This window comes from Vipera berus, assembly GCF_964194415.1.
Source record: "Vipera berus genome assembly, chromosome: 9".
Classification (NCBI taxonomy): Eukaryota; Metazoa; Chordata; class Lepidosauria; order Squamata; family Viperidae; genus Vipera; species Vipera berus.
Genome location: NC_138212.1, coordinates 8,151,442 through 8,170,318, shown reverse-complemented (window position 1 = coordinate 8,170,318; position 18,877 = coordinate 8,151,442). Strand labels below are relative to the sequence as shown.

Below are 18,877 nucleotides of genomic sequence, written 5' to 3'. Positions count from 1 at the left end.
TGAAGCAGTGATGCTTCCCAACTAGACAGTAATGCAATGTGACAGGATGCTCTCGATCATCCCTCTGTAGAAAGTGGTAAGGACAAGGGAAGGAAGATGTACTTTTCTCAGGAGACACAGAAAACGCAGGCGCTGCTGTGCCCGCTTCACCGGTGTCTTGCATCCAAAGATCTAACACTGGCTTTTAAGCAGAAGTCAGGAGGGAGTTTTCCAAAGACAGACTGAAAAAAAGAGTTAACGATCCTTCTAAAGCATCACTGTGGTCCTCAGAATATCTGCCTGTTTCCAAATCAATAAAAATAGGGGAATCCTTCAGAGCTTTTCCTTTTTTCTCTGTGTTTTGTTCCTATGGAAGTAACTCTGCCAGTTGCAGCAATTTGCATTGACTCCCAAGGCCCCAGACAAGCTTTCAGTAACGATTAACTTACCATAATTGAAGGGGTCGGGAGGCTGGTCCTTGGGGGACTCTGAAAGGTGAACAAAGAGCAGGAGATGAATTATTAAAAAAAAAAACAACCCAGACACAGCCTTAACTATGCTCCTCAACCAGTTAAGGCGAGGCAGCTGTCATCAAGATTGGAAAAATAGATAAGATAACTAGTAGAAAAATGACAATAAATCTATTTTTCCAATCTTGATTAGAAAAAAAGCGTAAGCTGGTTATTAGTTTTAGCTCCTTTGAAACCCAGTAGCACATATGTTCAATCACTAATGCAGGGGCAGGCGACCTTGGCTCTTTTATGACTTGTGGACTTCAATTCCCAGAATTCTGGGAGTTGAAGTCCACAAGTCATAAAAGAGCCAAGGTTGCCTACCCCCCTGCACTAAGGCTTCCACCATGGACAACTACAATAAGAACTGAAGCTGTTCTATACAAATCCACCCAATTATTATATTCTTCATCTTCTCCTACTCCCTGTCTGGCAGAGTTGGTGTTGCGTGCCTCACCTCTTAAATCAATGTTACCCAGTGGTGGGATTCAGCTGGTTTGCACCACTTCGGCAGAACCGGTAGCTAATTTTTTTTGTTGCTCAAGCCCAGAATGGACTTCTGGAATCAGCATCCACACAGAGAACCAGTTGTTCACCTATTTGAATCCCACCACTGAGTGTTTCCCAACCAGAGCAACTTTAAGTTATGTGGACTTCAACTCCCAGAATTCCCCAGCCGGCCTTTCAACTGACGGCCATTTGTTTAGTAACTGTTCAAAGTGAACACAGTACTGAAAAAAGGAACCCGTGACCAGTTTTCACACTTGCAACCGTCGCAGCCTCCCCATGGTCACATGATCAAAATTCGGCTGCTTGGCCCCTGGCATGTATTTGTGACGGCTGCACTGTCCCGGGGGTCATGTGATCACCATTTATAACCTTCCCAGCTGGCTTCAGACAAGCAAAGTCAATGGGCGAAGACGGATTCGCTTAGCAACCAAAGGCATCACTTTGCAACTGTAGCGATTCACTTAACAACCGTGAGAAGAAGGGTCGCAAAATGGGGCAAAACCCACTTAACAACCATCTTGCTTAGCAATGGCGATTTTGGGCTCAAGTGTGGTTATAAATCAAGGACTACCTGTATTCATTTCCTATTTATTTTCAAAAGCTGATCTTGCATAATAATAATAATAATAATAATAATAATAATAATAACAACAACAACAACAACAACAACAACAATAATAATAATAATAATAATAACAAATAATAATAATAACAATAACAATAATAATAATAATAATAATGTTGGAAGGGACCTTGGAGGTCATCTAGTCCAACCCCCTGCTCAGGCAGGAAACCCTATACCATTTCAGACAAATGGCTGTCCATTCTCTTCTTAAAAACTTCCAGTGGTGGAGCATTCGCCGCTTCTGGAGGCAGGTTGTTCCGCTGGTTAGTTGTTCTAACTGTCAGGAAGTTTCTCCTTAGTTCTAGGTTGCTTCTCTCTTTGATTAGTTTCCATCCGTTGCTTCTTGTCCTGCCTTCGGGCGCTTTGGAGAATAGCTTGACTCCCTTTCAGATCCTTTCATTTCTGTATATACTTTTTCTCCCTGAACACTCTGTGGGCTGATATATTTTATTATTTGACAACTGATCACTGTTCTTAAGACATTTTTCTTTTCGCCGAATAACAGGCACTGCGTCCATGTAAATTGCCTTTTCATGTGTTCTACTGACTTATTCATCAGAAACTAATGTCTCGCTGTTGAAGAGTAGAGAAGGGTGGTGGGCACATGGAGTTCTCCCCCTCTGTTCTAGCTAAGGGGAGTCAAAAGCAGTACTGAAGTCAGATGCTGTAAATAAATAAATATTTTAAACGAGATCTCATGCTTGCTTTATTGAAATGTAGCTCTGTTCAACCCCTTACAATAGCTAGGATACAACTAATTCTGGATAACCCGGTTTTAACTCACAGCATCATTTTAATGTACACGTTTGGCTCAGTGACTGGATTTAACTCATTGATCTAAATCATAATTGAGTGATTGGATTAGCACTGGATTTTCCAACTTTGTCAGCTTCTAAACTGAAGATGTTACCTAACTGGGTAGTGAAATGTCTGCTAACAAACAACCCAGCTCAGCCAGCACCGAGGACTCCACAATTCAACTTTGAACTACAGATATTCTTTTCCACTAATTCTAGATATGTGCTTTTCAGTTCCCAGAATTCTTAGCCACAATCATGTTAGCAGGGGATCCTGGGAATTGACGTTTACACATCTAAAAGTTGACAAAGCTGAATACATTGGCTTGGATATACCATGCGCTACAGGTCTGGAATGCATCGTAATTATAACCTAAACAAACCACGGCTTTGCATGATGTGTAATCCTAGCCATTCAGTCTGTGTATTTTGTACAATTTATTATTAATTGTATGGGGATAAAAACTGAACTTTCAAAATTATAACCATCATTTCTCAGTGGGGAGTCAGAAACTCACTCTTAATGCCACCAACTCATTCGCCATCATAAATATTATACAGGTAATAAATAATACTAACCCCAAAGGTGGGCAAGATTTTTCAGGATATAAAGTTAAACTGACTGATGGGAAAAAAATCCTGTCTGCCCTTAAAGATCAGATCAATATTCTACAAGCTTGCACTTGGTAAGAGTTTTTGAATTGTAATTCTCAAAAGCCCAGCCAGAGAGGTTATCTATGAATAAGGGGTTGCAGGGTCCATGAGTGGCTGGGGGATCACTATGCTTTGCAACACAAACCACGTGACTTCCATATCTGCATCCAATGTCTGGACTCAAGTACAAAAGGTCAGGGTTTGTCTCACGGTGTCACAAGGCACAATTTGGTTATTTATGTGTCACCAGGAGTTGTACTGGGGGAGGAGTGGACACCCAACAGTTCAAAAGCACAGGGGGGCAGGCAATGGGTATTACCTAGAACCGTGGTGGCACGCAGAGCCCTCTCTGTGGGCACGTGCGCCGTCGTCCCAGTCCTAGGCCTTCAGCTGGGTTTCATAAAACCTTTTCACTTTAGGCCTCTGCTGCCGTGTGCAAAAAAAGAAAAGGTTCAATCAATCAATCAATTTCAACTTTTCGCGGGGGAAAAAAAGATCTTGCAAAGTTGGAATTGATTGATTGAACTTTTTAGTCCCACCCAGTCTGCTGTTACCACCACAGCCACGCCCACCCAATTGGTCACACCCACCCAGTGGGCCACACCCACCCAGCACCCGACGATACATAAGTGAGTTTTGGGTTGCAGTTTTGACACTCGGTCTTTAAAGGGTTCGCCATCGCTGACCTAGAACTTTCCGAATATGATATGCATTATATAAAGTGGAGATCCCAAAGATGCTTTTTCACGAGGCAACTGGACTTTCTTCTTTTTCGTTGAAGATGTTTCGCTTCTCATCCAAGAAGCTTCTTCTGCTCTGACTGGATGGTGGGGAGTCAGAGAGGAAGAAGCTCCTTGGATGAGAAGCAAAACGTCTTCAACGAAAAACAAGAAAGTCCGGTTGCCTCGTGAAAAAGCATCTTTGGGATAACCATGACCCGGATGACTGAGAATCTCCATAAACATTTATTTTTTATTTATTTTATTTTAATTCCATTTATATCCCGCCCTTCTCCGAAGACTCAGGGCGGCTTACAAGCTTAGCAGTAGCCTTCATTCTATGTATATGCCTGCTTATTAGGGCTTTCACACCGCCCCCAAGCGGCATTATTACAAAGTCAGCTTAATTGCCCCCAACAATCTGGGTCCTCATTTTACCTACCTCGGAAGGATGGAAGGCTGAGTCAACCTTGAGCCTGGTGGGATGCGAACCTGCACTAATTGCAGACAGCTGATGTTACTTAAGGAGGCATTAGCCCACTGCTCCACCAAGGCTCCATTTAAAATGGAGACTTGCTAAGAAGCTTCGGTAAAGGACGACCTTCATATCTTAACCTCCAGAAAGTATGAAGTTGCAGAAGGTGGATTTAGAAAAACTCAGCCAATCCAGAATTCGGATTATGGCATCTTTATGGTTCAGTTCTTGTGCTAGGCAAGATGCAGTGGGATATATTTGTTGGTGCGTATATGTGTGTTTCCAAAGGGTAGCGTTCTTTCTGTCGTAAGTCCTTGAAGTCCAGACTTGACCTTACCTGCGGCTGAACTTGCTATGAAGACTCCACAAAGAGGAAGAAGGATCCACATGTCTACAAGTTGAGGGGAGATAAAATACAAAAAGGACAGTCAGGTTCCTGGATGGGGTCGAGTTGGAGCATGCAACCCAACAGTGAAACAATCCATATTCTGTGCTTTTTGTTGCTTTCTAGGAAATCTGGGTTCCCACTCTGGAGATAGCAAATTGTTCAGCCCTTATGGCTAGATGGGAGACCTGTGGCCTTCCAGGGGTTGTTGAACTACAGGGGTCTTCAAACTTGGCCCTTTTATGACTCGTGGACCTCAACTCCCAGAATCCCTCAGCCAGCATGGCTGAGGAATTCTGAGAGTTGAAGTCCACGAGTCATAAATGGGCCAAGTTTGAAGACCCCTGCCTTAACCACTAGACCATACTGCCTCTATGCATGCAAACTCAGGCAAACTGGCTCTTTTCTGGCACATCCCCAACAAGTGCAATCAATAAGGTTGTCCTTGACTTATAGCCAGTCAACTTAACAACCCCCCAAAAGCTATCTATGACCCATTTTTTATGTTATGACAAGCACAAACATACACACACACCAGTCGTATGATCACATGTTGGGCATTTGGCAACCGGTTTAACTTTACAGCCATTTGCAGCATCCCACTGTCACAAGATAATCATTTAAGCTGGGTTTTTTTGTCTGCTTCTGGTGTTTACTTTCAGTTTCCAGCAAAAAAAAACACCCATTGGGGAAAATTTAATGAATAAAAAATGTTGGATAATCCGGTCAGGTCACATAATGCCTCGATTTATGACTGCAATGACGATTGTAATTCCAGATTGTAATTACAGTTACAAATCTAGAATTACTACAGGATTATGATTTTTTTGTCTTGATAAGTTTCTGGGCCTTTAGCATCGCTTCTCAGCTGAAGCAATCACCCCAAACCCAACAGGTAACTCTCCCCATATCACTGCACTATTAGTACCAGAAAACACATCATGGGGTGCTGGGATCTCTTAGATCTCCTGCTCAACCCAGGAGCTTTGCCAAGTCCCAAGCCCAAACTGCAGCTGTCAACAGCAACAATCAAAACATCAAAATAAACCAGTGAAAGTCAAATGAAACGGCGGAGCTTTCGGGATTTTTTTTTTTTAAATGGGAGTCTGCAAAGGAGCAAAATTCCAAAATAAAGCTATAGTTATCTGAAGACAGTGTATTTTTGAAGAAGAAAAAAAATGGGCAGGATCTGGCAGAAGGTGGAGGGCGAGACAGCCACTGGAACAGCTGGAGAGGAAGGCATTCTGCATGGAGAAGGGAGGGGGGGAAGAGACTAGAACAGCCAGGTGGGAAGGAAACAGAGGGGAGGAGAGCAAAGCAAGCTTGGAACAGCTGGTGCTGGGCCCACTAAGTTCACATTCTGAAATGACCCAGCTGGCCCTGGAGAGGGGGAGGACAAAGGCCAATTACTGTGGCCGTGAAATGTTTGCAGTGCTGAAAACTTTCTGCAATGTTTGCAGATGATAACCTGTCTCCACGCTGCTCAGGGATGTGGCAACCAGCTTCCTTTCTGCCAGCTGTTGCCCACCAGGCAATTTCCAGATCGCCAATGCCTACAGACCATGCTTAGTCGGGACATATGGGGAGGGGGAGGGGGAGGGTGGAATCAGCATTGTTGAAATAAAAAGAAGCGCAGCTTCACAAGCTGAGCTGGGAAGTACTCCAGGCATCGTAGAATAGTCTGGGGTGCTTTGATGGAAAAACAAAAGAGATTTATTAAAAAAAAAACAAACAAAGTTGCAACATATTCCCTGAGTTAACCACAACCACAATAAAATAGTCTATCCCTGCCGGCCAGGGACAACTGGAGTTGCAATGCCACGTTTGCAGAGGGAGGCTATTCCGCCAAACGACAACCCCACCAACAGAAAGATTGTATTTTGGGCTCTGAACTAAAATTTCTCCTTACGAAACTGAGTTCCCAGCAAAGAAAAAAAAAAGAGAGAGAGAAACATTTTAAAAGGAAAGAACCAACTCTGTTTCTCAGGCTTTTTTTAAATGTTGCATTTACCAGCAAACATATTTTTAAATTCATCCAAAACTATAAAGCAACTGAATAAATTTTTCCCACAAAGCATGTGACTCCTGCCCTGGAGACCCACACTTTTTGACCTTCAGTTAGACCTCAAACTGGGAAAAATGTACACTGAAACCTCCGCGTTTCCCACTCGTTATAGGTAGTCCTCGACTTACGACCTCAACTGAGTCCAAAATTTCTGCTGCTGAGTTTTGCCCCATTTTACGACTGCAGGGTCCCAGTCAAAGGCACAGGATCAAAACATAGTAATTATTAAAAAGTGTGATGGTGAATCTATTTTGTTGGAAGATATATCTATCTACTATTCTCCAAAGCCCCTGAAGGCAGGACCAGAAGCAAAGGATGGAAACTAATCAAGGAGAGAAGCAGCCTAGAACTAAGGAGAAACTTCCTGACAGTTAGAACAATTAACCAGTGGAACAACCTGCCTCCAGAAACTGTGAATGCTCCAACACTGGAAGTTTTTAAGGAGAGACTGGACAGCCATTTGTCTGAAATGGTCTAGGGCCGTGGTGGCGAACCTATGGCACGGGTGCCACAGGTGGCACGCAGAGCCCTCTCTGTGGGCACGCGTGCTGTCGCCCCAGTCCTAGGCCTTTAGATGGGTTTTATAAAACCTTTTCGCTTTAGGCCTCCACCGCCGTGTACAAAATCAATCAATTTCAACTTCTCGTGCGATAAAAAAAAGTTCTCGCAAAGTTGGAATTGATAGAACTTTTTAGTCCCACCCAGTCTGCCTTTATCACTGCAGCCACACCCACCCAATGGGCCACGCCCACCCAATGGGCCACGCCCACCCAATGGGCCATGCCCACCCAATGGGCCATGCCCACTCGGCACCCGATGATACATAAGTGGATTTTGGGTTGCAGTTTGGGCACTCGGTCTCTAAAAGGTTTGCCGGTATAGGGTTTCCTGCCTGAGCAGGGGGTTGGACTAGATGACCTCCAAGGTCCCTTCCGACTTTATTGTCGTTGTTGTTGTTGTTGTTACTTCCTTCAAGAGAAAGATAGGGAGGTTGATGGGTCCAGGTATGGAAAGTCTCCCCTCCTTTTTTCCTATCCCAATTCTGTATCACTCTGCAAGCCAGTTTTTTTTCAGTAAACATCCCTTTGGCTAACAGGCTTGGCTTGTATTGCTAATCAACAGGAAAGGAAATAGAAACACTCCCATCCTTTGGCTCACTTGTGGCCTCAAAGGTTTTTCACCACAAACAGAAAACAGGCTTAATATTTCCCTGTGCAAAAAGCAGTCGTCTTATGTATTCGGAGCTCTGGGCCTCCTGCTCGGAGTTAGATACTATTTTCCTTCCAAAACTGGATGGAAAATGAAAAGCGACATTCTACTTTCCCTTGGAATCCGGTTCACCTCTCTTCTCGCATCGTGAGGTCAGAAATGGGAAGATTTTACCAGGACACAAATCCAGTATGACTTGCTAACTTCCAGCTGGAGCCAAAAAAAAAATATGCCTGAAGAGTTTAAGAATCATTTTAATCTTTATTCTAAACTGTTAAGGAAGCATCAAACATTTGGGTTTGCAAAATATTCTGTATGTTTTTAAAGTTTTTTTTAAGGTGCTAAAAGGGAGAAATAATTAAGCTCATGGCTGGATGGTCATTCTATTAATTCTAACGGAGCGTTAATGTACATGAAATCAATTCAAAGGTTCATCCTGCTCTCACTCATTTCTGGAGTGGGTGAGTGGGTGAGACCACCCATCAGCTTCTCTTTCAAAGACTGGGATGATTGTTGCTCTGGAAAACTTGGGTTGGTGCTAATAAGCCACAATGTTCAAACTTGTATAACATGCTCCACAACACCAAACCACATTAGTATGAAGAGGGCATCCAAGCACCAGCGCTATCTAGCCTAAATAGGTTAGAACAACATCAATTCAGAAACTCTTAATGATCTACTGTAAGCGTCTATATGGAGATCCTCAGTCACCCAGGACATAGTTATCAGAGCTGAAGAAGCTTCTTGGATGAGAAGCAAAACGTCTTCAAAGAAAAACAAGAAAGTCCAGTTGCCTCATGAAAAAGCACCTTTTGGGATCGACTGTAAGTTATTAGATCTATAAAATATCAGCAGGTGTCTAGTAGTCTCTTTTTCAGACTAGAGTTATTAGTGACAGTCAGCTTGATAAAGTCAGCTGTGACTCACCAAAGCCTATACTTTTTAATAAAAATTAGTTAGTGCGAAAAGTTGCTACCAGACTCCTTCTGATTTTTGACTGCTATACATTAACCAAGCTCCCTTATAAAGTCTAGGAGATCTACAATATGAGCAACTGATCCGATTCTGCCCTTCTTGTTCCTTTCCCAGGCTGCCAACTCGGCTACAACAGCTGTGCAATCCGGCTATTTTTTGACACCCGCGCCTTGACTCACCTTCCCAGACTCACTGTCCCAACCGTGATGCCAGAGGCGCTATTATGTCATTTCCCCCAAGTTCAGGCCCCCCAAAAAAACATTTAGCTCCCCACTCTGCAGGGCTCTATATACCTACCCAGGACTCTCTTGAATACTTTGGAGGAAAAAAATCAACAGCTTGTAGGAACTCCAGGGAAATGCCAGGCACTGACTTGTGGCACAGAGAGAGAGAGAGAGAGAGAGAGAGAGAGAGAGAGAGAGAGAGAGAGAGAGAGAGAGAGAGAGAGAGAGAGAGAGAGAGAGAGAGAGAGAGAGAGAGAGAGAGAGAGAGAGATCAGAAGAGCTAAATTTGTCTGCCTTGGCTTTGGGACAGATGTGGGAGGGGGACAGAGCAAGGCCTGCTAAAAGAACATGTGAAGGACAAAACAAGCAAACTACACACAGGCAATAAGAGGAAGAAAGCAATGGGGGGGAAGGAATTGGGATGGGCTGATGTATGCAACCACCACCCACCTCAATAATGCAGCCTTGGAAATTAATCCCTCAGAGATATGACATGTCTTTAACTAGCTGGAGGTCATATCTAGAGGGGTCACTCTTGATAGAGTGGTATCTGAAAAGAAAGGAAAGTGAGGACTGGGGAGGAAGGAAGGAAGGAAGGAAGGAAGGAAGGAAGGAAGGAAGGAAGGAAGGAAGGAAGGAAGGAAGGAAGGAAGGAATTTTCCACCTTTTGCTTCAACGTGATCTAAGGAACTAATTGCAATTTACCATTCATCTTGTATGGATCTTGCATTTATATAACACCCACAGGAGCCAAGGATTCTCTGCAATGCATCTTCCATAAAAATTGCCCCCTCTGAGGTGATGCCACCAAAGGGTATCAATTGACCACTGGCAACTACAGTTTGGAGAAGAGGAAGTTGGGACCGTTTGGATCAGGACCCAAGCCCAGTAGCCCACCCTCCTTGCTGTGCTCTGCAAAGGCGACTCATTCGTAAGAAACACATTTTTGCGGGAACAAACCAAAACTTTGCGGTCGAGAAACCTGACTACTCAGAATGGCACAAAAGGGTAAAGAAATTTAACACAAGGATTATAAGGACACAGCATGCTTGGCCTGTTTATTAGGTTACACATTCTCCAGGTTTCTACCAACCTGAATCTGCACCACCACAAAAAAAAAAAACAAAAAAAAAAACAAACAAACCTCTAACCATGTTTATGGTGCCGTGAAGATGCAGCTTACAGATTTGGAAATGACCTGGTTAAGTATCCTGTGAGAACAGAGGCAGTGTGTAGTTTAGCCATTATTAACTGTGAGCAACCAGCCTTATTATTCTGATGTTATACAACAGCCTCCCCCAATCCTGTCTGTATTGAATTAGGATTGTAGGAGCTGCAATCCAGCACATCTGGAGTGCAGCAACTTGGGAGAAAGTTAATGTGCACTATAAAATCTGCTGGACCAGGCTGGAGTTGGTTTTAAGAGGATCCAGTTAGGATGGGCTATCGGTCTGATTTAGTGATTAAGGCACTAGGCTAGAAACCAGGCAACGGTGAGTTCCAGTTCTGCCTCAGGCACAAAAGCCGGCTTGGTGGCTTTGGGCCAGTCCCACTTTCTCAGCCCAACTCACCTTGTTGTTGTGAAGAAAACAATAAGAGGGAGGAGTAATAGGTACATTCACCAGCTTGAGGTATTTTTAATAATAATAATAAAGGCGGGATAAAAAAAATTAAAATAAACTTTTAAAAACCTGGCCACAAGTTCAGGGTTTGTACTCCACAAGTGAGATCTCAACAATGTCCCATAAACACACACGAGTCTTTGCCAATTTAAGAGAAGGACACGTAGGTAGGAGCTTGCAATCCACATTTGGCAGCGGGCGGGAGAGACAACAAAGAAAAAATGAGCGATCCAGGAGAAGAAATAAACATGAAGGCATGGCTAGATCTGGACTTGACTTCCACTGAGGTCAGAAAGGATCGTGCATAAGCAATCTTTGTGAAAGAGAAGGCTTGGAGGAAGATGTTGAGAGTGCAGAGAAGAGTAACAAAGGTGATTAAGGCACTGGAGGCTAAAACATACAGAGAACGGTTCAAGGAATTGTCTAGTTTATGTCTAGTTTAATGAAAAGAAGGACCAGGCGTGACAGGATAGCAGTGTTCCAATATCTCAGGGGCTGCCACAAAGAAGAGGGAGGACAAGAAGCAACGGATGGAAACTAATCAAGGAGAGAAGCAACCTGGAACTAAGGAGAAACTTCCTGACAGTTAGAACAATTAACTGGTGGAACAACCTGCCTCCAGAAGCTGTGAATGCTCCAACCCTGGAAGTTTTTAAGAAGAGACTGGACAGCCATTTGTCTGAAATGGTATAGGGTTTCCTGCCTGAGCAGGGGGTTGGACTAGATGACCTCCACTCTGTTATTCTGTTGTTCTACTTTGTTAAGAAGGAAGGGGGAAAGTGAGCTTCGCACAGGTGTTTTGCAAAGAATCGAGGGCAGAATAGAAAACAAAGCAGGAAAGCCGAGAGATGCAGGTCTTTTAGGCACTTGAGGATGGCCGAGATGGAAGGATTCAGATCACAAGGCTGGTGCCCAGCTTCTTTGACTTCCCTGACCTATTTTTTTAAAAAATGGAAAGCCAACTACGATCTCTACATTTCCAAGAACAGTTTAGCCCCCCCCCCAAGTCTTCTCTGAAAATCAAAGCAGTGCTAACATATAATGCTAGTTATAGTCTCCTTGTCTCTTGGTGATTTCACGGACGCGTCCATGCAGTTTCCTTGGTAATGAGATGAAAAAGTGTTTGCTGTTTCCTTCTTCCAGGACGCCTTTGAACTTCTCAGTCTAGCCAACAACTGTCTAATTCTCTGGCATCCTCCTAGTCAAACCCTAACTAAGCTTGACCCTGCTTGGCTTCCAAGCTGAACCACGTTTGTTTTTGTTTTTCTTCCCCTTAAAGACTTGACCCAAAGAGTCAAATAATTTTGGGGACAAGGAATGGATTTGTCTCTTTGTTGGCCCATGGTCCTTACTTTATTTCTTCATGAGTTATTGGAATGGAAAGACGTGGTAAGAATAGCTCTGAAGGAAGCATACAGTAGCCAGAAACCCTGTTCCAGAGCCCCACTGCCTCTGATTTGTTATTGGCCAGCATGCTGTCTAAATATATCAAACCTGGCAAGATGTTGGAAGTTATAAATATTCCCCCTTCTCAGTCCCTGTGACATCCAGCCCCCAAGTGACGCCGGGGTTCAGTACCAGCCCTCCTAGAGGAGGCACATAGCAACAGAGTAGATACACGGCCAGTTAGAGCACAACACTTTAACCTCTTTCTTATCCACCATTCACAGAGGTCCTTGACTGGAAAACACTTTTTGGCATGGGGAGAAACAGTAGCTGGGGCCAATCCAGGCATGTAGAAAGTTTAGAACAAACAATCGCATTCAGGATCCAGAGTGTCAACAGCACTGCAGAAGCTCGCAGCATTTCAAGCCCACAGCGTTAGGATTATAAAAAAAAAAAAGTTGAAATATCTTGATGCCAGGCATAGAAACGATGGCTTTCAGGCGGTGGTGGGATTCAAATATGCAAACAACCAGTTCTCTGTGGGGATGCCGCTTCCAGAAGTCCATTCTTGGCCTGGGCAACAGAAAATTAGCTACCGGTTCTGCCGAAGTGGTGCGAACCGGCTGAATCCCACCACAGGAAGGGAGGGAGGGAGCGAGCGAGCGAGGGAAAAAGGAAGGAAGGAAGGAAGGAAGGAAGGAAGGAAGGAAGGAAGGAAGGAAGGAAGGAAGGAAGGAAGGAGTGGTGGGATTCAAATAGGTGAACAACCGGTTCTCTGTGTGGATGCCGCTTCCACAAGTCCATTCTGGGCCTGGGCAACAGAAAATTAGCTACTGGTTCTGCCAAAGTGGTGCGAACCGGCTGAATCCCACCACTGCTTTCAGAGTAGATTTATAGAAATGGTTTGCCGAAGCCTATTTCCAGAAGAATTTTTTTTTTACTTTCCAGTCCAACTGCAACCTGCTCTTCCCATCTAAATGCAAGCTAGAGGTTGGTGTCTGATGAAGCCAACAGAGTGAAGCCAATAGGAGCAGTCTGGTTAATTAGAATTGAATCAAGTTGGCATCAAGAGTCGCCTCTTCAGGAAGGTATCCCAAAAACCTTTAGTAAATGAGGAGTGGAAAAGATTGTCACCATACAGGTAGTCCTCAACTTACATGCACAACCAAGACCAAAATTTGCATCGCAGCCATCTGTTTTTACCAAACTTGGGTTAAGAGATTTTTGTGAATCCAACGTTTATCTCCCTGTTTCAATTTCTCCACTCATAAAAAAGGGGACTGGTAACCATTTTATTCAAGCTTCACTGGGCTATAGAGCAGCGGTCCCCAACCCCCGGTCTGTGGACCAGTACCGGGCCGCGGCATGCCAGCAACCAGTCCGCACAAACATGATGCAGGCAGCGCTCAAAACCACACGCCCTCCGGTCCATGGAAAAACCTCTCTCCACGTAACCAGTCCCTGGTGCCCAAAAGGTCGGGGATCTCTGCTGTAGAGGGAGACACATTTTTTTCAGCTTTCTGACAGACGATTTCAAGAAACCGCTTTTCATTTAGACAAGCTCACCAGAGGTTGGTTTTTTTTTTTGTAAGAGTGGCTTGTAAACCTTGGTTTGTGGTTTAGCTCAATATATTAATCCAGACAATGTTGGCTTATTCAATAAATCATGGGGTAAGCAAATGAGACCTTGATGCACTGTGTGAATCAAACCTTTTGGCTGCAGAGATATTTTTTTTTCCCCCGCAGCAACTTCTTTGCCGAAGCATCCCGAGGAGATTTCTCAGGATACCTACCAAACTCCAGGTCTGCAGGGACCATTGCTGGTAGTTGGAAATCACCAAGCAACTTTCTAGAGACCCCGCCCATTTCCCCAACAGGACCCTTTATGACAGGAGTCCCCAACCCCTGGTCTGTGGACCAGTAACGGGCCGCAGCATGCCAGCAACCAGCCCGCACAAACAAGCAGAACCCCATCCGCGGGATGCAGGCAGCACACAAAATTACGCACTCTCTGGTCCGTGGAAAAACCTCTCTCCATGGTGCCCCAAAGGTTGAAGACCTCTGTTTTATGACCCCTGACCAATTTCATCTCCTTTCCTTCTTCAGACACTTCCATTAAGCAAAGACGTTCAGCAGTGGTGGCCGTTGCCTCACAGCAGACCAGCCATACCTGTTTCCCAAGCAGGATAAGAGAGAAATCCTGGTAGTCCTTGACTTAGGACTGCAATTGAGGCCAAAATTTCTGTTGTTAAGTGAAACACCTGTTAAGTGAGTTTTGCCCCATTTTTTTTTACCTTGCTTGCCTCCGTTGTTACACGAATCACTGCAGATCATAAGTCAGTTAACACCACAGTAACACCATGTGGCTTCCTCATTGACTTGGCTTGTCAGAACATGGGAAAAGGAGATCAGGTGACCCCTGGGGACACTGCCACATCATAAGTATGAACTGGTTGCCAAGGGTCCGAATTTTGATCACGTGACCCTGGGGTGGGGGGAGGCGCTACAACTTTGTAACTATGGAAAAGGGTCACAAGTCACTTTTTCTAGTGCTCTTGTAATTTGGAACGGTGGAGGACCACCTATCCAAAGCAAATGGGATCTGGCGTGCTGCCTAGGTTTGGATTTACAGCTGAGGATTCCTGGGAGTTGAAGTCCACAAGTCGTAAAAGGGCCAAGTTTGAAACCCCCTGATTTAGAGTCTCAAAAGAAAATCTCCCCTGAACTCTCCAGAAAAGCGGGCCCAGCATCTGCACACTCGGAAAGGCAAACTTCCATTAAAGTTGCTGGGTGGCCTTTTTTTTCCTTTTAATGTCACATCGTATGAGAAGTCCTAACCAAAGCCAGCCTGGCCTCGAATGACCCCCCCCGTTGGGTCAAGTGCGGAATGCAGGGCCGGGGGAACGATGCTAAATAACCCGTCAGAAGAAGCCTCCGTTGTTTTGGAAACCCAACCGGACATTGCAGCGGACGCGGGCGCGCCCAGCGCTTTCCATAAACCTCTTCTTCTCCTTCTCTCCCCCCCCGCCCCCCCCCACGACGTGCCGCCACCACTTTCTGTCGAGCAGCTCCCAGGCTTTTCCACCCTCCCCCAACCCCGTGACTAAAGGCAGGCAGGCAGGCAGGCAGGCAGGAGTTCAACCGGGCAAGCCTTTTCTGGCAGACAGCAGGTCTCTGGAGTCTCGTACCCGACCCGCCCTCGTTAAAGAAGCAGCAAATTTTGCAAAGCGAGACTGGAGTCGTGCTCCGAAGCTCTGGAAGTTACTGTCCGACGCAGACCAGGGCGAAGGGCTCCACGCCCCCTCCTCACCCGGCTGAACTTCAAAAGCCTACCCACCCACCCACCCACCCGAAGTCTTCCATACGGGCTCCATAGGCGCTCCCCTCCTTTCCTCCTTACGAGGATCCCGAGGACTGCCAGGGACCGACCCCAGCCGCCCCTTCTTCCCCCAGGCTACTGGCAGGCGCGGGTCCCTAAAGCCGGGAAAGTCTCCCCCTCCCCAGCTCCCGAAAAGCCCCACCTCGCGTCTCCCAGCTTCGGCATCCACGCCCCACTTGCGCGCTCCTTCGGGGGCGCTTCCCAACTTCGGCCAAGAGCAGCTTTCGCCTCGGCCAGGCTGGAGACTCGCCTTTTCCTCCCCGTGCAGGCGCTCTATCGGCCTGGGGGAAAAGGGGTGGCGGGGGGGGGGGCTGCCCCTCTCCCCCGACTCTGGCATTTGCGGGCGGGGAACCCCAAGTCCTCTCGCCGCCGCCCGCGTTCCCCTCGCCCCCGGCCCCCGACTTACTTCCTCGCCAAGGAGGTCCGGAGCTGTGAGCGCCTTGGGCGATTCTCCCCCCTGCAGTTAATCCGCGTCTCGGACGCAAGCCCGGGTGCGCCGGGCCAAGGGTCCCGCTCCTGGCTGTCCGCGCGAAGCCCTTCGCCCACAGCCCGTGCCCCGCGCCCTCCGTCCCTTTGCAGGCGAGCCTTCCCGCCCCGCCTCCGAGCGCCTCCCACTCGCCCGGCCCGGCCCCGGCCCCGGCCCGGTCCCCAGGCTCGGCGCGGGGAGAAGCCGGACGTGGGCTGGAAGCGGGCTCTTCTACAAGCAGGTTCCCAAATAAAACCTAAAACCAAATGTATTTGATTCTTCTCCCTTCGATTCAGAGCCTGCAGGGAGGACAAGGCACCCCCAGAGAGCTGCCTATTTTTCCTAGCGCCCACCCTGTAAGGTAGGCTGGGGAAAGGCACCCGAATGAACTTGCCTGGCGTGAACATCGGTTCTCCTCCGTAGGTGAATTGGTAGGGTTGTGTGTGTGTTTTTTTTAAAAAATGTGTTTAGCAGGCTGGATGCATATTAAGCCAGAGTTTATCCCCACCATGGCTAGTTTGCAGAGCCAAAAACGAAACAGTCGTTTTTTACTGGATGCTCACGGGGTGTCAATGTGGTTTGCAAACTGTGGCTTCTGTCTTAATGCAGGGTGAAAATCAGCCACGTGTGGCTTATTAAATCGTGGTTACCCAAGCCATCACTTTATCCGCCATGTAAAACTCCCAGTGGCATGTCTGGGAACTCAGTCTAATTTCAGTACATCATGAAGATTTAGCAGAACGTCACCCTGTAGTTTAACAGAATTAAAGTTCTGATTAACACATATCAAGTGATCCTCACTACAGCGCATTCAAGCTGTTAACTAACATTCAGCCTATTAACTAACACATATCCCAGAGAGCTATAAAGCTCTTTGGATTCTTATATTAAAAGTCAGCCTAGATTTCTTTCACACAGTTTCAAATTTATTCCAAGAAAATCAACTCCTCTTTAAGCTCAATATTTAATTTGTTTAAGAAGTGGGCAGCCCTAGATGTCACAAACAGGCCTGCTTTACAGGTAGACCTTGACTTATGACTGAACTAATCGTGCAGCTGGATGGGAGAATGACCACAGAAAAGGAAAACAAACATGGTTCCAAGATTCAAGCTGCTGAGGAAATGAAAATAATGTAGAGAAGAGCAGCAAAGCTGGTGAGGAACTTGCAGGCTAAATCCAATGAAGAACAGTTAAAAGAACTGGAATGTTTATTTATCCCACCTTTATTATATTTCATAAATAACTCAAGGCAGTGGACATTTCTAACATCCCCCCTTCTTCCTATTTTCCCCACAACAACAACCCTGTGAGGTTGGGTTGGGGTGAGAAAGAGTAATTCACCTAAAGTCGCCCAGTTGGTTCTCATGCCTAAAGCTAGTCTAGAACTCAACTGTCCACTGGTTTCTAGCCTGGTGCCTTAACCAATAATCCAAACTAGCTCAGACTGACTGTTTAGCCTAAAAAAGAGAAGACTTAAGGGACTAGAACAGGGGTAGGCAACCTTGGCTCTTTTATGACTTGTGGACTTCAACTCCCAGAATTCCTGAGCCAGCCATGCTGAGGGGAAAGGGAGAGGTTTCCAAGCTGAGCCATTCTGGCTCAGGAATTCTGGGAGTTGAAGTCCACAAGTCATAAAAGAGCCAAGGTTGCCTACCCCTGGCCTAGGCTTAGGCCGCTTTATGACTCGGGGACTTCAACTCCCAGAATTCCTGAGCCAGCCATGCTGAGGGGAAAGGGAGAGGTTTCCAAGCTGAGCCATTCTGGCTCAGGAATTCTGGGAGTTGAAGTCCATGAGTCATAAAAGAGCCAAGGTTGCCTACCCCTGGCCTAGAAGATGGATATTATTCTCTGTGGTGCCCAAGAACTGCTGGGTGGAAGTTTTAAAGCAAGATGCCCGAGCTTGAAATAAAGAAACATTTCCTAACCGTGAAAGCAAAGGGAGAGCCCATCTCTAGATTCACGAGTGCCCCATCTTCCAAGGTTTTCAAGCAAAGATTGGACAACCATTTGTCTGGAATGGTCTAAGGATTTCCACCCCAGACAGCGAGTTGAGTGGAAGATTTCCAAAATCACTTCTGGTTGTTCTACGATTCTTCTTTTTTGACAGCCACACAAACACACAACCTGACTGCTTTAAGTTTATCCCAACGTTACTCTCCTTGGAGGCTGGCTGGCTGGCTGGCTGGAGAACTCTGGGCGCTGAAGTCTATAGATCAGTGGTCTTCAAACTTGGCAACTTTAAGACTTGTGGACTTCAACTCCCAGAATTCCTCAGCTGGCCTAGCCGGCTGAGGAATTCTGGGAGTTGAAGTCCACAAGTCTTAAATTTGCCAAGTTTGAAGACCCCTGCCATAGATCTTACAGCCGATAGAGTTTGAGAAACCCTGCATTAAAGTTGCATAACAAATCTGTGTCACATCCCTGTACTTACTTGCATTTCAACTGAACAATTTTATGCATGACCAGCCAGTAGAGGGCAACCCTTTTCCAACAATCAACCCCTCAAAAACAACCTGCTAAAAAAGTCATACAAAGGTGTGTGGTATTTCCTTTAGGGTTAGTCTGCAAGACTTGCTCTCACGGCCTCTCTCTTTTACATTACCATTTTCTTTTATGGGCTCTTCCATTGTGCCTTTAAAAAGCTGACCAACATCGGAAAGTTAGTAGGCGAGGCTCTTTCAGGCATGAGTTCATGAGAAATGTTCCACCTGTCAAAGTTCTCTGCATTAGATCGATGCTTAATGATTGCAAAAACAACAAACCTGTGCACAAAGAGAGAGAGAGAGAGAGACAGGCAGAGAGAGATCCACAGACTCAGTGGGGGCCCAGGGCAAATTTACAAAGAGTGCTTAAGCCCAAACTATAGAAAAAAAATGTTATGATTTAGCTTGCAGG

The 18,877-nt window shown here is 45.8% G+C and overlaps 1 protein-coding gene across 1 annotated transcript in view; it reads right to left on the bottom strand.

The window, feature by feature from the left end:
* Nucleotides 1-16,094, bottom strand: part of FXYD1 (FXYD domain containing ion transport regulator 1) — a 28,086-nt gene extending 11,992 nt beyond the window's left edge. Inside the window, exons 1-3 of the mRNA XM_081334475.1 lie at nucleotides 15,923-16,094; nucleotides 4,609-4,662; nucleotides 429-467 (exon numbers count right to left, since the gene is read on the bottom strand). Coding sequence (XP_081190601.1) covers nucleotides 429-467; nucleotides 4,609-4,660 — 91 coding nt within the window. The 5' untranslated portion in view covers nucleotides 4,661-4,662; nucleotides 15,923-16,094. The remainder of the gene's footprint in view (nucleotides 1-428; nucleotides 468-4,608; nucleotides 4,663-15,922) is intronic.
* Between the last annotated feature and the right edge of the window lie 2,783 nt (nucleotides 16,095-18,877).